The 25,049-nt window shown below is 47.4% G+C and overlaps 1 protein-coding gene across 12 annotated transcripts in view; it reads left to right on the plus strand.

Annotated features, from left to right (window-relative positions):
• kif1aa (kinesin family member 1Aa) overlaps positions 1–25,049 on the plus strand; it is a 162,060-nt gene that overhangs the window by 102,024 nt on the left and 34,987 nt on the right. For 7 of the 12 annotated variants that reach the window (XM_082957087.1, XM_082957090.1, XM_082957088.1 and 4 more), the window contains 9 exons: positions 113–179; positions 1,228–1,312; positions 1,673–1,778; positions 7,147–7,173; positions 16,463–16,577; positions 19,557–19,690; positions 19,898–19,959; positions 20,226–20,371; positions 24,679–24,876. In XM_082957087.1, the coding sequence (XP_082813213.1) occupies positions 113–179; positions 1,228–1,312; positions 1,673–1,778; positions 7,147–7,173; positions 16,463–16,577; positions 19,557–19,690; positions 19,898–19,959; positions 20,226–20,371; positions 24,679–24,876 (940 nt within the window). Of the gene's footprint in view, positions 1–112; positions 180–1,227; positions 1,313–1,672; positions 1,779–7,146; positions 7,174–15,581; positions 15,606–16,462; positions 16,578–19,556; positions 19,691–19,897; positions 19,960–20,225; positions 20,372–24,678; positions 24,877–25,049 lie in introns of all 12 variants that reach the window. The other 5 variants (XM_082957091.1, XM_082957098.1, XM_082957097.1 and 2 more) reach the window with 2 other exon arrangements.

Raw genomic sequence — 25,049 nt, forward strand, 5'->3', positions numbered from 1 at the left:
GTCGATGCAAGAACCAGAGTTACGAGAACAACAATATCAGCAACAGCTTTAATATCATTCAGAACTTATTGGCCGATGTGAAATCAATGAGAGGTTTGTTACTGCCCTACAGCTACATCCCAGCAGGAGTGGACCATAGAGGAGGCATGCCTTGCCATGGGACGTTCATGCTGCACCAGGTGAGTCATTTTAGGGAGTGGAATGATAGTTATGATTGAACTGATTTGCAGGTGGATATATAGAAGAATATAGAATCATATAGAATCATATAGAATAATATATAATCATATAGAAGAATATATAATCATATAGAAGAATATAGAATCATACAGAATAATATAGAATCATATAGAATAATATAGAATCATTTAGAAGAATATAGAATCATATAGAAGAATACAGAATCATATAGAATAATATAGAATCATTTAGAATAATATAGAATAATATAGAAGCATATAGAATAATATGGGAGACAGGTTAAAGAAGTATTTTTAATTGAGACAATTGAGACATGGATTGTGTATGTGTGCCATTCAGAGGGTGAATAGTCAAGACAAAAGACTGCCAGGAGCACCGGTTTGTGTCAAGAACTGCAACGCTGCTGTTTTTTTAACGCTCAACAGTTTCCTGTGTATGTCAAGAATGGTCCACCACCCAAAGGACATCCAGCCTTCTTGACACAAATGTGAGAAGCATTGGAATCCCTGTGGAACGCTTTCGACAACTTGTAGAGTCCGTGCCCCGACGAATTGAACTTGTTCTGAGGGCAAAAGGAGGGGGGTTGCAAATGAACATTAGGAAAGTGTTCCGAATGTTTTGTACACTCAGTGTGTATAAAATACTTTCTCTTTCTTCCTGTTAACCAGATGCTCCCAGAGAGTGGATAGTAAAGCGCTGCCAGAGAAGTCCAGTCTAGTTCAGTCTAGTTCAGTCTAGTTCAGTCTAGTTCAGTCTAGTTCAGTCCAGTCTAGTCCAGTTCAGTCCAGTTCAGTCCAGTCTAGTCCAGTTCCAGCCTCTATTTGGTTGCTTTGATTCTTGGTGTTGTGTTCGTCCCGTGCTGTGTTTCTGTTACGTTGTTATCTCTGGACGTTATCTCTCTGTCCTGGTGTTCTGATGTCTCTGGCTTCTCTAATGGTACATTAACAATTCTATCTCTCTCTTATTCAAACTACGTCTCTCCTTTTCTTCTCGTCAATGCTCTCTCTCTCCAACCCCCCCCCACAGGGTATTCAGAGGAGAATAACTGTGACAATCGTTCATGAGACAGGTGAAGACATCGTGTGGAAAGATGTCCAGGAGCTGGTTGTGGGTGAGTCAGGCTCACATTGAAGTGGACGGTTTGTTTGTTTGTTTGTTTGTTTGTTGTGTACGTGCATGTGCCTGAGTGTGTGCTGTCTTTGTGAGTGTGTGTGTGTGTGTGCTGTCTTTGTGTGTGTGTGTGTGTGTGTGTGTGTGTGTGTGTGTGTGTGTGTGTGTGTGTGTGTGTGTGTGTTGAATATGTATTTAACACCAACATTTCCAGTATGTAAGTTCTCCTCCTCTTCATCATCTTCCTCCTCCTCCTCATCCTCATCTTCCTCTACCTCCTCCTTCTCGTCCCCCTCTTCCTCCTCCTCGTCTTCCTCCTCTTTTTCCCCTTCCCACCTATTCCTCTTCCTCGACTCCCCAGGGCGTATAAGTAACTCTCCCGAGGGGGACGACACCATCATAGACCCCAACATCCTCTCTCTCAACATCCTGTCAGCTGGGTATGTCAGACCCATGCAGGACGACAGGTATGTCCCATATTCTACCCGTCAAAAGGGACCCAATCACCCACGGCTCATCCACAGGTCTACGTCCCAAATGTCATCCTGTTCCAATAGCAGACTAATTCCACGATTCTACGATTTTTTTGGGGGGGTGGGGATGATTTGACAATATAAGTTTTAGAGAATATATACAGTTAGTTATATAGAACATTCAGTTATATTTTGTTGATGCATAAATATTTTTTACTGAACTGTTTACATCAAAGTTCCTTTACGGTCCTGAACATTTGAAGATTACATCATAATAACCAATACTCCATTTGCGATGTGTTTCTCCTGCCTTTAAAATTCTATGATGTCACTAGGAATTCTGTAAATGCACGATCACGATCACTATGGCGATGCTAGCACCGCCTTTCGTAAGCTCTGTGGTGCTCTAGAGACACACGCACCTTGGGTTCAGCCAATCTCTGTGTCTCTCTACCAGCACACGGTGGGTTCAGCCAATCTCTGTGTCTCTCTACCAGCACACTGTGGGTTCAGCCGATCTCTGTGTCTCTCTACCAGCACACGGTGGGTTCAGCCGATCTCTGTGTCTCTCTACCAGCACACGGTGGGTTCAGCCAATCTCTGTGTCTCTCTACCAGCACACGGTGGGTTCAGCCGATCTCTGTGTCTCTCTACCAGCACACGGTGGGTTCAGCCAATCTCTGTGTCTCTCTACCAGCCCACGGTGGGTTCAGCCGATCTCTGTGTCTCTCTACCAGCACACGGAGGGTTCAGCCAATCTCTGTGTCTCTCTACCAGCATACGGTGGGTTCAGCCAATCTCTGTGTCTCTCTACCAGCACACGGTGGGTTCAGCCGATCTCTGTGTCTCTCTACCAGCACACGGTGGGTTCAGCCAATCTCTGTGTCTCTCTACCAGCACACGGTGGGTTCAGCCGATCTCTGTGTCTCTCTACCAGCACACGGTGGGTTCAGCCAATCTCTGTGTCTCTCTACCAGCACACGGTGGGTTCAGCCAATCTCTGTGTCTCTCTACCAGCACACGGTGGGTTCAGCCGATCTCTGTGTCTCTCTACCAGCACACGGTGGGTTCAGCCAATCTCTGTGTCTCTCTACCAGCACACGGTGGGTTCAGCCAATCTCTGTGTCTCTCTACCAGCACACGGTGGGTTCAGCCGATCTCTGTGTCTCTCTACCAGCACACGGTGGGTTCAGCCAATCTCTGTGTCTCTCTACCAGCACACGGTGGGTTCAGCCGATCTCTGTGTCTCTCTACCAGCACACGGTGGGTTCAGCCAATCTCTGTGTCTCTCTACCAGCACACAGTGGGTGAAGTGACACACATACCCCTTCCTAAACAGCACAGCACGCCCCCTCCCATCACAGACAAGGAGCACAACCTCCCCTGGGATACAGAGAGCCAAACTACTGAACACAACCCCTTTAAGGCACTGCAGTTCACTACAATATATAACCACTAAACACAACCCCTTTAAGGCACTGCAGTTCACTACAATATTTAAGGCACTGCAGTTCACTACAATATATAACCACTAAACACAACCCCTTTAAGGCACTGCAGTTCTCTACAATATATAACCATTGAATACAACCCCTTTAAGGCACTGCAGTTCACTACAATATATAACCACTAAACACAACCCCTTTAAGGCACTGCAGTTCACTACAATATATAACCATTGAATACAACCCCTTTAAGGCACTGCAGTTCACTACAATATATAACCATTGAATACAACCCCTTTAAGGCAGTGCAGTTCACTACAATATATAACCACTAAACACAACCCCTTTAAGGCACTGCAGTTCACTACAATATATAACCACTAAACACAACCCCTTTAAGGCACTGCAGTTCTCTACAATATATAACCATTGAATACAACCCCTTTAAGGCACTGCAGTTCACTACAATATATAACCACTAAACACAACTCCTTTAAGGCACTGCAGTTCACAACATCACTAGTAATGGTGCTATAATTCAGCCTAAAGAACTGCAGGTCATACAGTATATACACACTGGGTCTCTGTACCAATGGAGTCTACAGTCTGCTCTCTCTTTATATATGATTGAACAACATTTATCGAAAAGCTTGTAGACATTCGAAAACAAAGAAGAGGCTCCTGTATTGGTTGACTGAAGAGGCTCCTGTATTGGTTGACTGAAGAGGCTCCTGTATTGGTTGACTGAAGAGGCTCCTGTATTGGTTGACTGAAGAGGCTCCTGTATTGGTTGACTGAAGAGGCTCCTGTATTGGTTGACTGAAGAGGCTCCTGTATTGGTTGACTGAAGATGCTCCTGTATTGGTTGACTGAAGAGGCTCCTGTATTGGTTGACTGAAGAGGCTCCTGTATTGGTTGACTGAAGAGGCTCCTGTATTGGTTGACTGAAGAGGCTCCTGTATTGGTTGAATGCACTGTGCTCCATGGCTAATGCATAGCAGACTTAGCAAGGATATTTGAAGCTCACGCCGCCAAGATGCACAGCTTAACTGATTAACAGACTTCAGGCAAAGAGGATTTATTCCCTCCCCCCACCCCTCAATCCCCTCTCCTGTTCCACTGAAGCAGCTGATGCTTGGTAAAACAACATGTGGTTTTATACATCTAGAAGCAGGTCACAAGATCACTTGTAGAAAGCAAAGATTGTGACTTAAAGAACAAATGATTTCAGATTGATTATGATCAAACGTTAAGCCGTTATCTTTGTAGTAGTTGTGCTGTATGAGGACCTTTAATGCTTCAGCCAGTTATATTAGAGTGTCCTCACCACTACGCTGGCTATGCGACTCTTCCGTTCCTTGATGCTAGTCTGGTGCTGTGCTTTGAATGTCCGTCTGTCATTCCACCTCTCACCCTGTTCACTGCATAATCCTCCCTTCTAACCATTATCCACTACTAACTAACCTCGCAGGATTATTCTGCACCATGTCAGACATCTCTATCCAACACCACACTATGGCCATAATAACAACATGCTATGGCACACAAACACCTACAAAGGATTGTTAGCCAAACTGAACATGCCCTCTTCTCTTGGTGTCCCTGTAACATAGATCCCTAGACTCTGTGGATGTAGGGCTTCTTGGTGGCCCTGTAACATAGATCCCTAGACTCTGTGGATGAAGGGCTTCTTGCTGGCCCTGTAACATAGATCCCTAGACTCTGTGGATGAAGGGCTTCTTGCTGGCCCTGTAACATAGATCCCTAGACTCTGTGGATGAAGGGCTTCTTGCTGGCCCTGTAACATAGATCCCTAGACTCTGTGGATGAAGGGCTTCTTGCTGGCCCTGTAACATAGATCCCTAGACTCTGTGGATGAAGGTCTTCTTGCTGGCCCTGTAACATAGATCCCTAGACTCTGTGGATGAAGGGCTTCTTGGTGGCCCTGTAACATAGATCCCTAGACTCTGTGGATGAAGGGCTTCTTGCTGGCCCTGTAGCACAGATCCCTAGACTCTGTGGATGAAGGGCTTCTTGCTGGCCCTGTAACATAGATCCCTAGACCCTGTGGATGAAGGGCTTCTTGCTGGCCCTGTAACATAGATCCCTAGACTCTGTGGATGAAGGGCTTCTTGGTGGCCCTGTAACTGACGGACGATCTTGATCCTCATTGGCCTCACCCTCTTGCATAGTATGTAATGATGGGATATACAGTGCCTGCGGAAAGTATTCAGATCCCTTGATTTTTTTTCACATTTTGTTAAGTTACAGCCTTATTCTAACATGGATTAAGTCAAAAGACTCCTCAGCAATCTACACACAATAACCCATAATGACATCACAATACCCCATAATGACATCACAATAACCCATAATGACATCACAATTCCCCATAATGACATCACAATAACCCATAATGACAAAGCGAAAACAGGTTTTTATACATTTTTGCAAATGTATAAAATATAAAAAACAGAAATACCTTATTTACATAAGTATTCAGCCCCTTTGCTATGAGAATCGAAACTGAGCTGAGGTGCATCCTGTTTCCATTGATCGTCCTTGAGATGTTTCTACAACTTGATTGGAGTCCACCTGTGGTAAATTCAATTGATTGGACATATCTATATAAGGTCCCACAGTTGACAGTGCATGTCAGAGCAAAAACCAAGCCATGAGGTCAAAGGAGTTGTCCGTAGAGTTCAGAGACAGGATTTTATTGAGGCACAGATCTGGGGAAGGGCACCAAAGAATGTCTGCAGCATTGAAGGTCCCCAAGAACACAGTGGCCTTCATCATTCTTAAATGGAACATTTTTGGAACTACCAAGACTCTTCCTAGAGCTAGCCACCTGGCCAAACTTAGCAATCGGGGGAGAAGGGCCTTGGTCAGGGAGGTGACTAATAAATATGTGATTAATAAAATTTGATTTGAAAATAGCTGTGCAGCACCGCTCCCCATCCAACCTGACAGAGCTTGAGAGGATCTGCAGAGATTTTTTATAAAATAGCAAAATTTCTAAAAAGCTGGTTATTGTGATGGCATTGTGATGTCATTATGGGGCATTGTGATGTCATTATGGGTTACTGTGTGTAGAATGATGATTTTTTTTTTTACTACATTTTATAATAAGGCGTAACGTAACAAAATGTGGAAAAAGTCAAGGGGTCTGAATACTTTCCGCCATTTCAAGACCGCATTATCCACTCACTGGCATGCATCCCTAACTAACTCACTCAGCAGAGTAAGTCACCATACCTCAGTAAGTCACTAAAGCTGCATAGCGTCATGCTGTGTTACACCGTAGCACTTCACTGTAATGCCTTATGTTACTGTTTACTCTCCATGTAACATACAATGTTGTTTTTACAGAATAATGTAACTGTCGTGACGACCTCTATTATGGTTTAACCACACTGCGTTACTAGTAACCTTTCACCTAACTCAAATACCATTCCTCAGACCTGGGTTTGCTTGCCATCACAAAGGACCAATACAGGAACAGAGGCCCCAGACAGACTGTTGCAGTGGTCTGTCTGGTCCTAATGGCCATACCATCTCCATATACAGGTATCAACATGGTTCTGCATTCCTTGACCTCCAACCCAGGATGTTGATCTGGTTAGAAAGGTCCTCCTGAGTGGAGGGGAGTGTCCAGCACCAGGGCAGAGTGTGGGATTGTCCAATGCAGATCTGGGTTCAAATAGTTTTTGTTTCTGTCAAATACTTTGAGCGTTTTGATTGATTCTGCCTGCCTGGAGTGCCAGAAGGGCTTGGTTTGCACTTGAAAGAAAACAGATGCCGTTTGAACCCATATGTGGTCTAGTCTGGCCTCTGCTCAGGGGACAGGACATGCTGACATTTCTCTCCCTCCAGTCCACTCCACTAACACAATGTTGTTTTGTTGTTTTTTGCAGACAGTTTCTTGATTCGGACATGCCTAGGTATATGATTTACATCAAATCCCTCTCCTCCCATTCTACAATTCAGTTAGATAACATCTGATTTCGTATTCATTATCTATTTTCATGTTTTCACTCTCACTCCATTTTAAACACCAAGTCATCCATACATCCATCATTCTAATTTCCATGGTTTTCCACTGTGGGTTTTGGCTCTCCTGCTCTCTCCTCCTCCCCTTGCTTTTTTTCTGATCTCTCTTTCTCCTCCTGAGGAGATGTGAGGGACTGTGATGTATCTTTGCACCCCTCCTCTCTCTCTCTCTCTTTCTCCTGGATGTGTGTTTGTTGCTGAGCTGTTGTAGGTCTGGAGGCTGGAGCTGAGGGCTGGAAACTGGGGCTGGCTGGGACTACAGTGTCTGGGGCTGGCTGGAACTGATGGGTCTGGGGTTGTGGGTTGGCTGGGACTGGGATCTTGGGCTGGCTGGGACTGCGGGGTCTGGAGTTGGGGCTGTCTGGGACTGCTGGGGCTGGGGTTGGGGCTGGCTGTGACTGTGCGGTCTTGGGACTGGGGCTGACTGAGACTTCGGGGTCTGGGGATGCGACCAAAAGCTGATGGTGTACGGGGGCTGCATGCATGACTTGCTTTGCTTCCTACAGTGCTGAACTGACTGGCTGTTTTTTTTGTGTTGTGGGGCCAGTATTTCAGCTTCTGTCTCCTCTTTTTGTCTGGTGCTTCTGTACAGGGACGTTTTCAGTACAAGCTACAAGCCAGACATTTGATGAAGTGAAACAAACATGCATTGTTTGTCATTTTCCCCATTTACTGATGATCTCTGTTGATCTTTTTTTCAGTCACAAACCTCTGCATTGCCACTAGGGGGCAATAATAATCAAGTTCATACTCTGACACAGAACAGGTTTCATTTTGCATCCTGCTGAAAGACCTATAGCATCCTGCTGAAAGACCTATAGCATCCTGCTGAAAGACCTATAGCATTGATAAAATCATAAAAAATCTTTCCAAAATAGCAACTTGTAAACATTATATGGAAGCCAAACATAATCTTAAACTTTGGTATGAAGTTATGCAATCAACTTCTTTTGAAAACACTCAAGGCTTTATAAAGAGATGTGCAAGAAGCTGATAGTATCAAGGGGGCGGTTTCCATTCTCCCCATTAGTAAATGCGTTCTAGAATGAGATTCAGGTCTTGGAGGCGAGCTTTGATGTGTGTGTCTCTCGTATGTCTGTTTCGAACGTGAGAAGCATGTGTACTTCCACTCTGCCAAAACAGTACACAGTTAGTAATTCACCCTTCAAGATAACTTGAAACAGTTCAACCAGGTCTTGTGTCTGGAAGTAGCCTATGCTAGCTAGTGCTAGCCAACAGGCCGGTGTGCGACCGTGGCAAAATTGGTTTGACTTTGGATAGCCTATCTCTGTGGCTAGTTAGGGACCGTCAAATCAATTACACAATGTAAATTGACAAGGTATGACTCCTTTCAGGAAACTAGGCGTATGTCGCGCATCACTACTTCACAGGAGAGCCATTTGAACGTACATTTAAAAAAAATTATCAAGTGTGTTTTTTTTGGCAGAAATGCCTTCTGTAACATGTGAACTTTCATGTGCCTTAATAACAAACTTGTATGCCATCTGTAAATACGAATACAGTTATTAAATTATGAGCCTAGTTGGTTTAGCCATGGAAAAATAACCTTTTCCGCTAGCCATGATTGGCTGAGATAATGGATGGGCTGGACATGCCGAGCGATGAGTTTGGATTGGTCTGCCATGTCGCTTGTTTCTGTCTATAACATGAGCTGCGCAGTATGTGTAGGTAATTATTTCTAACGCAGCTTTTTTTTTAAATATATCACCTAGTATAACTGAAAAAGTGTTGCTCTCCATTTTCTGGACAACCAAGTTGTGGAATGCCCGGTGGTATTAGAGTATAATAGCTAAGGAGATGGAGAAAATTCTGCCGTTTGATTGCAATAATGCAGAGTGAGTCGAAAAGAGAACACACACAGAAGGCTGTTGTGTAAAACACCTGTCTCTGGATTACATCTTCAAACTAAAGGGCAACCGTGGCATTCGTGACAGAGGGAGAAGCATTCATCCATGTAGACCGGTAAAATAGTCTAGCTAGTTATATTTTCAGATATTACACGTTTCTAATTATGTCAGAAAGTCATTTTCATTTCAAGTTAAAGTGTACTGTTAGCTAGGTAGGTAACTTTACGTGTATGATCTGTGTAGTAATATTATTCATATCTCAGAACCATTTGCATTGTTAGTTATAGCCTAATGTTAGCTTGGTTAGCTACCTGCGGATTCATGAAGGGTAGTAACGTTATGAGTTGGGATTATGGTTCATTGTTTAGCTAGCTAGCTACTGTTAACTACATGTCTAAGCAAAAGATTCCACTATGAAAGTAACTATGTCAATAGAATGTTCATGATGTCACTGTGACAAATGTCGATAGAAGTAGGGTGCGTTCGTAAATTCACTCTGGCTATCTACTCTGATTTCAGAGCACTCTCGTCTAAGTGTGTCAGAGTGCAAAATAACTGACGAATTTACGAACTCTCAACATCCGTTGAATATGGCTGGTGTCAATAAACGTCTGCAAAAAAGCGTAATTAAATTGTTGCCAGCAGCACAGTCACCAAAGCTCTGGATAACAAAAACAGCCTAACCAGCTCTGCTAGGGAGAGTAAAATGGTCAGATTGAGGTGTTCTCTCATTTGTGTCTGGATGTAGCTAGCACGCTACCCAATGTTAGCCAATTAGCTTGGGTGCTTGACTGCTGTTGGTAGGTCAGAGCGCTCGGATCAACCCTACTCATCGGCCAAAGCGTCCAGTGTGCGCTCCGAGAGCAAAATGCTCTGAATTTAGGAATGTACAATCTGACAATCTTGAGTTTACGAACGCCCAGAGTGCACTCTGAGCACACTCTGGCTTTCCAGATTGAATTTACGAACACACCCGTAGTATAAACCAGCCTTTAGTCTTGAAATCTTTATTTGTTTAGTACATGGTCTCACATGTGAATCCTTAAAGAGATGGGTGGGGCCAAGGCTTAAGAGAGTGTGAATGATGCTGAATGAGTGTAGACAAAGAAGAGCTCTCCAGTTACGTACCAAAACCTTCAAGGGCCATTTTTTCAAAAGTGAGGTTACAAGTTTATCAACTTTCAAAGCAGAATTACTTTTCCATTATTCCTTAATGTAGTGTGTGATACACCATTTTCTAGCTCGGAGTCTCTATTTTTATCCAATGTAAAAAACACAATTTCAAATTTTGATACATAAGACCGAATCGAGCCAGTCGGTCACGCATTTTATTGTTGTACATCTTTTAGTTTCTCATTAAATGGTTTCAATATTTGTATAGGAATTTCGCATGCAGCTGCTCTTCAAATTGATCATGGGCATTACGATCGGTCGCATGCAGCTGCTCTCCAAATTGATCATGGGCATTACGATCGGTCGCGTGCAGCTGGGTGAACAGAGAGTACAGGAGGGGACTAAGCACACACCCCTGAGGGGCTCCCGTGTTGACGGTCAGCGTGGAGGATCTGTTGTTGCCTACCCTCACCACCTGGGGGCAGCCCGTCAGGAAGTCCAGGATCAAGTTGCAGAGGAAGATATTCAGTCCCAGGGTCCTGAGCTTAGTGATGAGCTTGGAGGGCACTATGGTGTTGAACGCTGAGCTGTAATCCAATGAACAGCATTCTCAGTTCCACTTGTCCAGGTGGGAGAGGGCAGTCTGAAGTGCAATTGAGATTGCGTCATCTGTGGATCTGTTGGGGCGGCATGAAAATTGGAGTGGGTTCAGGGAGTCTGGAATGATTGTGTTGATGTGTGTCATGACCAGCCTTTCAAAGCACTTCATAATTACAGATGTGAGTGCTAAAGTGCGATAGTAATTTAGGCAGAATACCTTTGAATTCTTGGGAACAGGGACAATGGTGGTCACCTTGAAATATGTTGGGATTACAGACATGGACAAGGAGAGATTTAACATTTCTGTGTCCTGGGCCTGCTGTGTGTCCTGGGCCTGCTCTGTGTCCTGGGCCTGCTCTGTGTCCTGGGCCTGCTCTGTGTCCTGGGCCTGCTCTGTGACCTGGGCCTGCTCTGTGACCTGGGCCTGCTCTGTGTCCTGGGCCTGCTCTGTGTCCTGGGCCTGCTCTGTGACCCGGGCCTGCTCTGTGACCCGGGCCTGCTCTGTGACCCGGGCCTGCTCGGTGTCCTGGGCCTGCTCGGTGTCCCGGGCCTGCTCTGTGACCCGGGCCTGCACTGTGACCCGGGCCTGCTCTGTGACCCGGGCTTGCTCTGTGACCCGGGCCTGCTCTGTGACCCGGGCCTGCTCTGTGACCTGGGCCTGCTCTGTGACCTGGGCCTGCTCTGTGTCCTGGGCCTGCTCTGTGACCCGAGCCTGCTCTGTGACCCGGGCCTGCTCTGTGACCTGGGCATGGCCCTTGCATGCAGCGTGTGTGAGCAGGGAGTTCAGCAGTTTAATGGATGAGAGAGGCTATACCTCCTTTAGGTCCATAGACACATTTCCACTGAAGCAGCTCTCTCCTCTCCTCTCGTCCCACAGTATAACAGCAGCTCTCCTCTCCTCTCATCCCACAGTATAACAGCAGCTCTCCTCTCCTCCTCTCGTCCCACGGTATAACAGCTGTTCTCCTCTCGCTCTCTGTCTTCTTCCCTCTGACAGACACACAGCTAGCTTTCCCACCAGGTCATCTCAGTACAAATGCCAACAGCCGGCCTTCAACATCTGAACTCTATGAACGGGACGATTTATCTCCCTTTAATGGCCTACAGAAACATTGGTTTCCTCTTACGTTTCTCTGCTTGGATGAGCGGTTTCAGATTTAAGGCTGTGCTGGGCGGCGGGCCAGAAACATAACTGCTTTCAAGTTGTGATTATTTGCTAAGGGGAAGTCCTCATTCATCAATGTATGGACTAAATTATGGAGGAGAAGGAGAGGGAGTGGAGGAGAATGAGAAGGGGGCTGAAGGAGAGGGGGCTGAAGGAGAGGGGGGCTGAAGGAGAGGGGGGCTGAAGGAGAGGGGGACTGAAGAAGAGGGGGGCTGAAGGAGCGGGGGGCTGAAGGAGAGGGGGGCTGAAGGAGAAGGAGAGAGAGATGGAGGAGAAGGAGAGGGGGTGGAGGAGAAGGAGAAGGGGGCTGAAAGAGAGGGGGGGCTGAAGGAGCGGGGGGCTGAAGGAGCGGGGGGCTGAAGGAGAGGGGGGCTGAAGGAGAAGGAGCGAAAGGTGGAGGAGAAGGAGAGGGGGTGGAGGAGAAGGAGAGGGGGGCTGAAGGAGAGGGGGACTGAAGGAGAGGGGGGCTGAAGGAGCGGGGGGCTGAAGGAGAGGGGGGCTGAAGGAGAAGGGGGTGGAGGAGAAGGAGAGGGGGTGGAGGAGTAGGAGAGGGGGGCTGAAGGGGCGGGGGCCTGAAGGAGAGGGGGGCTGAAGGAGAAGGAGAGAGATGTGGAGGAGAAGGAGAGGGGGTGGAGGAGAAGGAGAGGGGGGCTGAAGGGGAGGGGGCTGAAGGGGGCAGGGGCTGAAGGAGAGGGGGGCTGAAGTAGAGGGGGGCTGAAGGAGAAGGAGAGAGAGGTGGAGGAGAAGGAGAGGGGGTGGAGGAGAAAGAGAGGGGGGCTGAAGGAGCAGGGGGCTGGAGCAGGGGGCTGAAGGAGAGGGGGGCTGAAGGAGAAGGAGAGAGGGTGGAGGAGAAGCAGAGGGGGCTGAAGGGGAGGGGGCTGAAGGGGAGGGGGGCTGAAGGAGAGGGGGACTGAAGAAGAGGGGGCTGAAGGAGAGGGGGGCTGAAGGAGCGGAGGCTGAAGGAGAGGGGGTGGAGGAGAAGGAGAGGGGGCTGAAGGAGAGGGGGCTGAAGGAGAGGGGGCTGAAGGAGCGGGGGGCTGAAGGGGAGGGGGCTGAAGGGGAGGGGGCTGAAGGAGAGGGGGGCTGAAGGAGCGGGGGGCTGAAGGAGAGGGGGGCTGAAGGAGAGGGGGGCTGAAGGAGAAGGAGAGAGGGTGGAGGAGAAGGAGAGGGGGCTGAAGGAGAGGGGGGCTGAAGGAGAGTGGGACTGAAGAAGAGGGGGGCTGAAGGAGCGGGGGGCTGAAGGAGAGGGGGGCTGAAGGAGAAGGAGAGAGAGGTGGAGGAGAAGGAGAGGGGGTGGAGGAGAAGGAGAGGGGGGCTGAAGGAGAGGGGGGCTGAAGGAGCGGGGGGGCTGAAGGAGCGGGGGGCTGAAGGAGCGGGGGGCTGAAGGAAAAGGAGAGAGAGGTGGAGGAGAAGGAGAGGGGGTGGAGGAGAAGGAGAGGGGGGCTGAAGGGGAGGGGGCTGAAGGGGGGCAGGGGCTGAAGGAGAGGGGGGCTGAAGTAGAGGGGGGCTGAAGGAGAAGGAGAGAGAGGTGAAGGAGAGAGGGCTGAAGGAGACCGGGGCTGAAGAGGACCGGGGCTGAGGGACACCGGGGCTGGGGGAGAGGGGGGCTGAAGGAGAAGGAGAGAGGGGTGGAGAAGAAGGAGAGGGGTTTGTTCTGTTAGATCTGAAGAAATGGGACGTTAACCTCTAAAAGTCTAAGCCATTGGGGGGGGACAGTAAAAAATAAATCATAAGGAATAAGGTTTAGAAGTGTCTGGGGGGGCTGAAGGAGCGGGGGGCTGAAGGAGAGGGGGGCTGAAGGAGCGGGGGGCTGAAGGAGAGGGGGGCTGAAGGAGAAGGGGGTGGAGGAGAAGGAGAGGGGGTGGAGGAGAAGGAGAGGGGGGCTGAAGGAGAGGGGGGCTGAAGGAGCGGGGGGCTGAAGGAGAGGGGGGCTGAAGGAGAAGGAGAGAGATGTGGAGGAGAAGGAGAGGGGGTGGAGGAGAAGGAGAGGGGGGCTGAAGGGGAGGGGGCTGAAGGGGGGCAGGGGCTGAAGGAGAGGGGGGCTGAAGTAGAGGGGGGCTGAAGGAGAAGGAGAGAGAGGTGGAGGAGAAGGAGAGGGGGTGGAGGAGAAGGAGAGGGGGGCTGAAGGAGCGGGGGGCTGGAGCGGGGGGCTGAAGGAGAGGGGGGCTGAAGGAGAAGGAGAGAGGGTGGAGGAGAAGCAGAGGGGGCTGAAGGGGAGGGGGCTGAAGGGGAGGGGGGCTGAAGGAGAGGGGGACTGAAGAAGAGGGGGCTGAAGGAGCGGGGGGCTGAAGGAGCGGGGGGCTGAAGGAGCGGGGGGCTGAAGGAGAGGGGGGCAGAAGGAGAATGGGTGGAGGAGAAGGAGAGGGGGCTGAAGGAGAGGGGGCTGAATGAGAGGGGGCTGAAGGAGCGGGGGGCTGAAGGAGAGGGGGGCTGAAGGAGAAGGAGAGAGGGTGGAGGAGAAGGAGAGGGGGCTGAAGGAGAGGGGGCTGAAGGAGCGGGGGGCTGAAGGAGCGGGGGGCTGAAGGAGCGGGGGGCTGAAGGAGCGGGGGGCTGAAGGAGCGGGGGGCTGAAGGAAAAGGAGAGAGAGGTGGAGGAGAAGGAGAGGGGGTGGAGGAGAAGGAGAGGGGGGCTGAAGGGGAGGGGGCTGAAGGGGGGCAGGGGCTGAAGGAGAGGGGGGCTGAAGTAGAGGGGGGCTGAAGGAAAAGGAGAGAGAGGTGAAGGAGAGAGGGCTGAAGGAGACCGGGGCTGAAGAGGACCGGGGCTGAGGGACACCGGGGCTGGGGGAGAGGGGGGCTGAAGGAGAAGGAGAGAGGGGTGGAGAAGAAGGAGAGGGGTTTGTTCTGTTAGATCTGAAGAAATGGGACGTTAACCTCTAAAAGTCTAAGCCATTGGGGGGGGACAGTAAAAAATAAATCATAAGGAATAAGGTTTAGAAGTGTCTGGCCTATATCCTATATAAAATATATTTCTGAGTGACTTTGTCATACTGCAAATCAAAGTGAACATAGCAGGGAGATAGCCTACCTCTAGTTTACAGACTTTCATCAATGTTGATGGCGCTTGGCTCGCGCATGCAAATTCAGCTCACACAACATTCGAAAATCGTAATTTTGTTATTTTATGCGTCAAATTATAAGCTTATTTAACGTGTCAAATAGTGTTATTTGACATATATTTTATGACACGCAAAGACCCAAATGGCATTCCATAGTTATAATTTGTAACTCTAGCTACAGAATTCAAATAAACTCAAAAGTATTACATTGTATCTCTTCTGTCCATTGTGAGACATTCTAGAACAGATAAAATACAATTATTAATAAGTACAGTACTTTCTGGTGTTTAAATCATCAAGTAGTGGATGGGAAATGTAGCCTGGTCCCAGTTGGCAAGACAGCACAAACCTATTTGGGACCAGGCTAGGAAGAACATACCTGTCCTGTCGCTCTTGATCATAACAACGCTCACAACCACATCAGACTCTCTTCCTGACTCACCTTTGGTTCTCTTCCTGGTTCTCTTCCTGGTTCTCTTCTTCTATTCCTTCTCAAAGCGTCTCCTTGGGAATAGACCATAGGTATTTCTCCTCACCACCTGTCCTGTCCTCCTCCTCTCCTCCCGTCTGTCGATCTCTCATTACCTTTTCTTTCGTTCGTGCTGTTATTGTTTGGTGTTTTTCTTTTTAAAAAGGTCGACCCACAACTGACATCTTCCCTGTTGCATGCTATTTACTGTCTTCATCCCCCAAACTACGTGTCTTGTCTTTTGAATGTGTGTATTTGAAAATCAATGTTGTTATTTTAATCTTCATAAACAAAAGCTATCTTCTCTCAAGAGCATTTTAGATGCACATGTACTGTAGGTAACATATCCCAGACAGACAGAATGTTATTCACATTATCATAGTGATAAACAATGTCCCTACATCAATGCAACTACAACTTGATCTGCCGATAGCAATAGATTGTAGCTATTCTTGAGAATACCTTTAAATAGTTACCTTCCTCCTACAGTAGACATAACCTTTATTTGTCTAATAATGTTGTAACACAACTATCAACAGGACTATTCAGAAAACCACCCATCCTGCTTTGCTTTCAGTTTGAAGCATACTAGCATACTAAACACTAGAGTAGGTTTTGTAGTCTGTTAGTAGTATTCATGACAGACAGACAGACAGACAGACAGACAGACAGACAGACAGACAGACAGACAGACAGACAGACAGACAGACAGACAGACAGACAGACAGACAGACAGACAGACAGACAGACAGACAGACAGACAGACAGACAGACAGACAGACAGACAGACAGACAGACAGACAGACAGACAGACAGACCAGAGACCACTATGTTAGTTCAGACCAGGGTCGAGGAGCTCTCTGTTCAGTCGTTCTCTCTGCATGGTTAACTGTTCTCCTCCCTCCATCAGGACATTCTATCGCTTCGAGGCTGCCTGGGACAGCGCCATGCATAACTCCCTTCTCCTGAACCGGGTCACTCCTTACGGAGAGAAGATCTACATGACCTTGTCGGCCTACCTAGAGGTAACATATATAGTTATATACAGTATATAGTTGTATATAGTGTTATATAAATGACCTTGTAGGCCTACCTAGTTATATGAACGTAGTTATATGTAACTGTACTAATCTTAACTGGACTGATTCATAACTGGACTGGTTCCTAACTGGACTGGTTCCTAACTGGACTGGTTCCTAACCGGACTGGTTCCTAACCGGACAGGTACATAACCGGACTGGTTCAGAACCGGACTGGTTCATAACCGGACTGGTTCAGAACCGGACTGGTTCCAGTTGTGTTTGTATTTTATAACTCTGGAATCACAACACTGCTCACCTCTCAGGAGTCTCTGCTTCCTGACTGCTCACTTCTCAGGAGTCTCTGCTTCCTGACTGCTCACCTCTCAGGGGTCTCTGCTTCCTGACTGCTCACCTCTCAGGGGTCTCTGCTTACTGACTGCTCACCTCTCAGGGGTCTCTGCTCCATGCTTCCTGACTGCTCACCTCTCAGGAGTCTCTGCTCCACGCTTCCTGACTGCTCACCTCTCAGGAGTCTCTGCTTCCTGACTGCTCACCTCACAGGAGTCTCTATTCCATGCTGACTGACTGCTCACCTCTCATATGTCTCTACTTCCTGGCTGCTCACCTCTCAGGGATCTCTGCTTACTGACTGCTCACCTCACAGGGGTCTCTGCTTCCTGACTGCTCACCTCTCAGGGGTCTCTGCTCCATGCTTCCTGACTGCTCACCTCTCAGGAGTCTCTGCTCCATGCTTCCTGACTGCTCACCTCTCAGGAGTCTCTGCTCCATGCTTCCTGACTGCTCACCTCTCAGGAGTCTCTGCTCCATGCTTCCTGACTGCTCACCTCACAGGAGTCTCTGCTCCATGCTTCCTGACTGCTCACCTCTCAGGGGTCTCTGCTTACTGACTGCTCACCTCTCAGGGGTAATTTTAGGAGCACTTAATGTATGAGAGATGATCCCTGCGCTTAGGCCTAACACTAGAACATGCATGAGAGCACCAGCTGTTCCAGAAGACTGTGTGATCATGCTCTCCGCAACCGATGTGAGTACCTGGGGCGGCAGGTAGCCTAGCAGTTAGAGCATTGGACTAGTAACCGAAAGGTTGCAAAATCGAATCCCTGACCTGACAAGGTAAAAATCTGTCGTTCTGCCCCTGAACAAGGTAGTTAACCCACTGTTCCTAGGCCGTCATTGAAAATAAGAATTTGTTCTTAACTGACTTTCCTAGTTAAATAAATGTAAAACCCCCCCCCCAAAAAAAACAGGTCAACATTCACAAGGCCGCAGGGCCAGACGGATTACCAGGACGTGTACTGTGAGCATGCGCTGACCAACTGGCAAGTGTCTTCACTGACATTTTCAAACTCTCTCTGTCTGAGTCTGTAATACCAACATGTTTTAAGCAGACCACCATAATGCCTGTGCCCAAGAACACTAAGGTAACCTGCCTAAATGACTACCGACCCATAGCACTCACGTCTGAAGCCATGAAGTGCTTTGAAAGGCTGGTTATGCCTCACATCAACACTATTATCCCGGAAACCCTAGACCCACTCCAATTTGCATAACGCCCCAACAGATCCACAGATGATGCCATCTCTATTGCACTCCACACTGCCCTTTCCCACCTGGACAAAAGGAACACCTATGTTAGAATGTTATTCATTGACTACAGCTCAGCGTTCAACACCATAGTGCCCTTAAAGCTCATCGATAAGCTAAGGACCCTGGGACTAAACACCTCCCTCTGCAATTGGATCCTGGACTTCCTGACGGGCCGCCCCCAGGTGGTAAAGGTAGGTAACAACACATCCGCCACGCTGATCCTCAACACAGGGGCCCCTCAGGGGTGCGTGCTCAGTCCCCTCCTGTACTCCCTGTTCACTCATGGCTGCACGGCCAGGCCAACTCCAACACCATCCTTAAGTTTGCCGATGACACAACAGTGGTAGGCCTGATCAACGACAAGACAGCCTATAGGGAGGAGGCCAGAGACCTGGCCGTGTGGTGCCAGGACAACAACCTCTCCCTCAACGTGATCAAGAAAAAGGAGATGATTGTGGACTACAGGAAAAATAGGACTGAGCACACCCCCATTCTCATTGACGGGGCTGTAGTGGAGCAGGATGAGAGCTTCAAGTTCCTTGGTGTCCACATCACCAACAAACTAACATGGTCCAAGCACACCAAGACAGTCATGAAGAGGCCACTTTAAAACCTATTCCCCCTCAGGAGACTGAAAAGATTTGGCATGGGTCCTCAGATCCTCAAAAGGTTCAACAGCTGCACCATCGAGAGCATCCTGACTGGTTGCATCACTGCCTGGTATGGCAACTGCTTGGCCTCCGACCGCAAGGCACTACAGAGGGTAGTACGAATGGCCCAGTACATCACTGGGGCCAAGCTTCTTGCCATCCAAGACCTCTATACCAGGTGGTGTCAGAGGAAGGCCCTAAAAATTGTCAGACTCCAGCCACCCTAGTCATAGACTGGTCTCTCTGCTACCACAAGGCAAGCGGTACTGGACTCCTGAACATCTAATCAAATGGCTAGCCAGACTATTTGCATTAACCCCCGCCCTCCCCCTCTTTTACACTGTTGCTACTCTCTGTTGTTATCATCTATGCATAGTCACTTTAATAACTCTACCTACATGTACATATTACCTCAACTAACCAGTGCCCCCGCACATTGACTCTGTACCGATACCCCCACCATATAGTCTCGCTATGGTTATTTTACTGCTGCTCTTTAATTCTTATCCATATTTTTTTTAAACTGCATTGTTGGTTAGGGGCTTGTAAGTAAGCGTTTCACAGGAAGGTCTACACCTGTTGTATTCAGTGCATGTGACTAACACAATTTGATTTGAACTTACAGTACTGTATCCCAAAAAAATGACCCCTACTGTATCTGATGTTATGACCTAAAGAGGCAGAGAGAGAAATTAGCTTTCTTTGATCCTTTTCCTTTCTGTAGATGGAGAACTGCACTCAGCCCACAGTCATAACCAAAGATTTCTGCATGGTGTTCTACTCTCGAGACGTTAAACTCCCTTCATCCCGCTCCATCCGAAACCTGTTTGGCACCGGAAGCCTGAGGACAACAGAGGGGTGACTTGATCATCTCTTACTATTCCTGAAAGATGATTATTAAATCGACTATCATAAAATAAAACCATAAAATCAAGTCTCTTACTGTTTATCTCACCACAGTCCTTTGGTTGCATTCCTGAAAGATGATGGTTAAATCAATGGAAACAATGGACATGAAATGAACCCTGAGTTTTCTTTGTCTGTTGTTTCTCTCTCTCTGTCCAGTAACCGAGTGACAGGTGTGTATGAGGTCAGCTTGTGTCACCTAGCGGATCATGGGAGCCCAGGTGAGACACTTTCTCTTTTGAGCTTCCCCTTTGTCTGTGTTTCCACTTTTTTTTTCTCAACTCATCTTCCTGCCTCTTTCTCAAAATGCATTGGAGGAGAAGGTCTGAATTGGAGGGACTTTTTTCTCCAAAACAATTTAAAAAGGAGACAAGGAGATAAAACGCAAAGAATCCAAACAAAATTGAGACAGAGACAGATAAAGCGTATTTCTGCTTTGTTTGTCTGATCCTTGACGTCTAACCATTGACCTTATTCAACCCCCCAGGAATGCAGAGGAGACGTCGGCGGGTGCTGGACACCTCGGTGGCATACGTCCGAGGGGAGGAGAACCTGGCTGGGTGGAGGCCACGCAGTGACAGCCTCATCCTGGACCACCAGTGGGAACTGGAGAAACTCAGCCTCCTACAGGAGGTATGTTCAACTACACCCTATACCCTACACCCTATACCCTACACCTACACCTTATACTCTATACTCTACACCCTACACCCTATACCCTACACCCTATACCCTACACCCTACACCTACACCCTATACCCTACACCTATACCCTATACCCTACACCTATACCCTACACCCTACACCCTACACCTATACCCTATACCTATACCCTATACCATACACCAGGGGTGTCAAACTCAAATACCCAGTGGGCCAAAATGTAAAACCTGAACAAAGTCGCGGGCCAACATTGAACAAATGAACCTTTTAATATGGACCCAAACAAGTTTTGCTTTAACATTGAATATGGAACAAGCATCGCTTATTACCATACAATATATAATTTAATAGTGGAGACATGCAAAATCGAATTTCAAATGAAAAAACACATCAATGGCATTCATTTATTAAATAAATAAAATTTAAATAAAAATCGTATGCCTCTTTTCTATTTGCAGCCTTCTGATTTAAATACCAAAATAAACTTTTTCCACTGGCTAATAATTTTACAAATAAAATGATAATAAATCAATCAACCATTCAAGCCCATGCCTTGTAGCAAGAAAAAGTGCACAAAGAAAACGTTAATTATTGCACACTGATCTAATCTGATGTGCCCAAGCCAGATACCTGGCATCTCTTCTTGGATGCTAGTTCATCAATGTCTGGGCTCAGGCTCTGAGCTGAAGAAATCCTCAGTATCGAGCGAAGGTGTTCATCAGTCAGACGTCTCCTGTGAGTTGTTTTGGTCATCTTCATCGAGGAGAAAAGTTGCTCGCATAGATAAATGCTGCCGAACATGGAGAACATCTGAGCAGCTTGGGTGCGGAGCTGAGGCATTGTGTCAGGGATGAACCGTGGAAACTGTGTGGCGCCCACAGCATCATACTTTGACTTCAGCGTGTCGTTGCACTGGAGTTCAATCAGCTCCATTTGGATGTTGGTTGGTGCATTTTCCACATCAACTGCGAAGGGATTACTAAGCAGTTCAAACCTACATTTCTGGACATCGAAGTCGGCAAGTCGCCGGCTAAACTCAGCGGCGAGAACACTGAGTTTTTCAGCAAACTGTGCGCATGGGAACACGGCGGTAGAGATCTGCGCTTTTATGGTTTGGCAGCAGGGAAAATGGCAAGGGTTTCCTTGCAGCATCTGATTCTCCCACAGGCACAGTTTAGTTTTAAAGGCCCTCACTGCAGCGTACATGTCTGTGATGATGCGCCCCCGCCCCTGAAGCTGCAGGTTCAGCGCATCGAGATGGCTCGAGATGTCACAGAGAAAGGCCAGCTCACACAGAAACTTTTACTCCCGGAGCTCTGCTGTATCCTTCCCTTTGGTTTCCAGGAATTGACATATTTCCTAACGCAGCTCGAAACATCTGTTCAGTACTTTTCCTCTGCTTAGCCATCTCACCTCTGTGTGATACGGCACGTCTGCGTATTCCGAACCACACTCCTCTAGAAAATTTTTTAACTGGCGGTGATTCAGACCTTTGGCTCTTATAAAGTTAACTACCTGTGTTACTGTGGTCATAACATGTTCCATCTTTAGGGCTTTGGCACACAGTGATTCCTGATGTATGATGCAGTGGTAAACAGTTAGCTCACCTGCACAGTTCTCTTCCCGCATCTTCTCCCGAACCATGCCCAGCAGTCCACTCTTTTTACCGCACATCGCTGGCGCACCATCTGTCGTTAATCCAACGAGTTTATCCCACGGCAGCTTTATTTCAGTTACACATTTGGAAACCTCCTCAAAGATTTCCTTTCCTGTGGTTGTGCCATGCATTGATTTGAATCCCAATAGCTCCTCCGTAACACACAGATTTGAGTCCACTCCACGGATGAAGACTGACAGCTGAGCAGTATCAGATGCGTCGCAGCTCTCATCCACAGCGAGGGAGAACGCAACGAAATCTTTTCCCTTTTCCATCAGCTGGTCATACAGATTGGTGGCAAGATCACATGTGCGATCAGCTACTGTGTTCCTGCTCAGGCTCACGTTTGAAAATGCTTGCTTTTTCTCTGGGCATACGAGGTCACAAACTTTCATCATGCACTTTTTCACGAACTCTCCCTCATTAAAGGGCCGGGCTGATTTTGCGATCTCTGCTGCCACTATATAACTAGCCTTTACAGCAGCCTCACTTTGTGATGTGGCTTTTTTGAACATATTCTGTTGTGAAACCAAACATATTTTCATCTCCTCTACTTTCTGGCTCCTTTGAGTCATGTCCAGGTCCTTGTATTTGTCATGGTGTTTCGTTTCATAGTGTCGTCTAATGTTGTACTCCTTACTTACAGCCACGTTGACTCCACAAACAAGACAAACAGGTTTGTCTTTTACATATGTAAACAGATATTCTGCCTCCCACTTGTCCAGAAAGCTCCTGTTTTCTGCCTTTCTTTTCGCCATTTTTGGGAAGGGATAGCGCGCTGACAGTTGTAGCGTCTATGTTGCTATGACTACTGTCACAGAGGAGAGGGCGTTTCTGGGTCCTGTCCTGATTGGCGCGCGAAAACAACAGCAGAGCATTATGGGATTCGTAGTATTAGTGGTGAATGCGCTGTATAATACCGGCGGGCCAGCTCTAGTAGTAATTTGGTACTGTCTCGCGGGCCAAATATAATTACCCCGCGGGCCAAATTTTTGACACCCATGCCATACACCAATAGCCTACACCCTACACCTATATCCTACACCTATACCCTATACCCTACTCCTATACCCTACACCTATACCCTATACCCTACACATTATACACTACACCTATACCCTACACCTATACCCTATACCCTACACCTATACAATACACCCTATACCCTACATCTATACCCTACACCTATACCCAACATCGTACACCCTACACCTATACCCTACATCGTACACCCTACACCCTATACCCTACACCCTATAACTATACCCTACAACGTATACACTACACCCTATACCCTACACCTATACCCTACACCAACACCCTACATCGTATACCCTACACCCTACACATACACCTATACCCTATACCCTACACCCTACAGCTACACACTACACCCCATACCCTATACTCTAAACCTACACCCTACACCTTATACACTACTACACCTATACTACACCCTATACTCTACAACCTATACCTTACACCCTACTATACCTATACCCTATATACTATACTATACACTACACCTATACACTACACCCTATACCCTACGTCGTACACCCTACACCCTACAAATACACCATATACCCTATACCCTACACCCTACACATACAGCATGCAGCTATACCCTACACCCTATACACTACTACACCTATACCCTACACTCTACACCCTACACCTATATCCTACACCCTACACCCTATATCCTATACACTACACCTAAACACTACACCTACACTCTACACCCTACTACAACTATACTCTACTAAACATATACCCTACACCTTACCACACCAACTACCTACTACCTCTATACCCTACACCTATACCCTACTACACCCTACTACACCCTACACCCTACTACACCTATAACCTACTACATCCTACTACCCCGTACCTTACACCCTACTACACCTATACCCTACTACACTCTACTACACCTATATCCTAATACACCCTACTACACCTATATCCTACTACACCAATATCCTACTACACCCTACTACACCTATACCCTACTACACCATACTACACCTATACCCTACTACACCTATTCCCTACTACACCTATACCCTACTATACCCTACTACACCTATACACTACTACACCATATTACACCTATACCCTACTGCACCCTACTACACCTATACCCTACACCTAGAGACATCACGACTGATAAGACTCGACTGGGTGGAACTACATCTAGGGCCAGATTTCTGGCCACAGATCAAACCTAGTCCTAGACTAAAAAGCATGTTCACTGGAGAAGCTGGGTCTGGTAAACTGTCCCCCAGAGTGTAGACGACAGACTTTAGTTTAATAAACAGGTGAATGGTTGAAGGCTACTTCTTAACCATGTACTGTATGTGTACATCCATGTATTGTACTGTTGTGGTGTATGTTCATCCGGTTTGATGTGTTCTAGGTGAAAACGTGACACTACCTGCTCCTGAAGGTTAGGGTTAGCTGGTTATTTAGTTACTTACTTAGTTACTTACTTAGTTATGGTGTTTATCTGTTCCATTCATCGTGAGGAAGACAAGACACTACCTGCTCCTGAGGGTTAGCTATAGTTAGATAGTTAGTTACTTACTTAATTATGGTTACCTGTTTCATTCAGGTGGAGAAGACGAGACACTACCTGCTCCTGAGGGAGAAGCTAGAGTCCACCCTGCTGCTGGGTCAGGAAGGGTTGCTATCCTGTGTGTCTGTGGAGCAGAGTGAGTCCCCTCAGCCTTCCGAGGGCCACGCCCAGGACCTCAGTCTCAGCCCCACAGCTGACGCCCCCAACGAAAGGCAGAGGGAGCTAGCCACTAAGGTTAGCGTCTCTTCTTTTTAAAACAAAAAAAAAGTATTTGAATTTAGTTGTAACCTTGTTACTTAAATATTCCCATTCTTGCTTACGAGCATAGCCGGGGGAAGATGTTTTGACTTGCGTTGCCTGTATCTATAATCACATTTGTGTAGTGGTATACAGTTGAGCAGAAACAT

Source organism: Salmo salar, chromosome 10, assembly GCF_965601325.2.
Source record: "Salmo salar chromosome 10, fSalSal1, whole genome shotgun sequence".
In the NCBI taxonomy this organism is placed as follows: domain Eukaryota; kingdom Metazoa; phylum Chordata; class Actinopteri; order Salmoniformes; family Salmonidae; genus Salmo; species Salmo salar.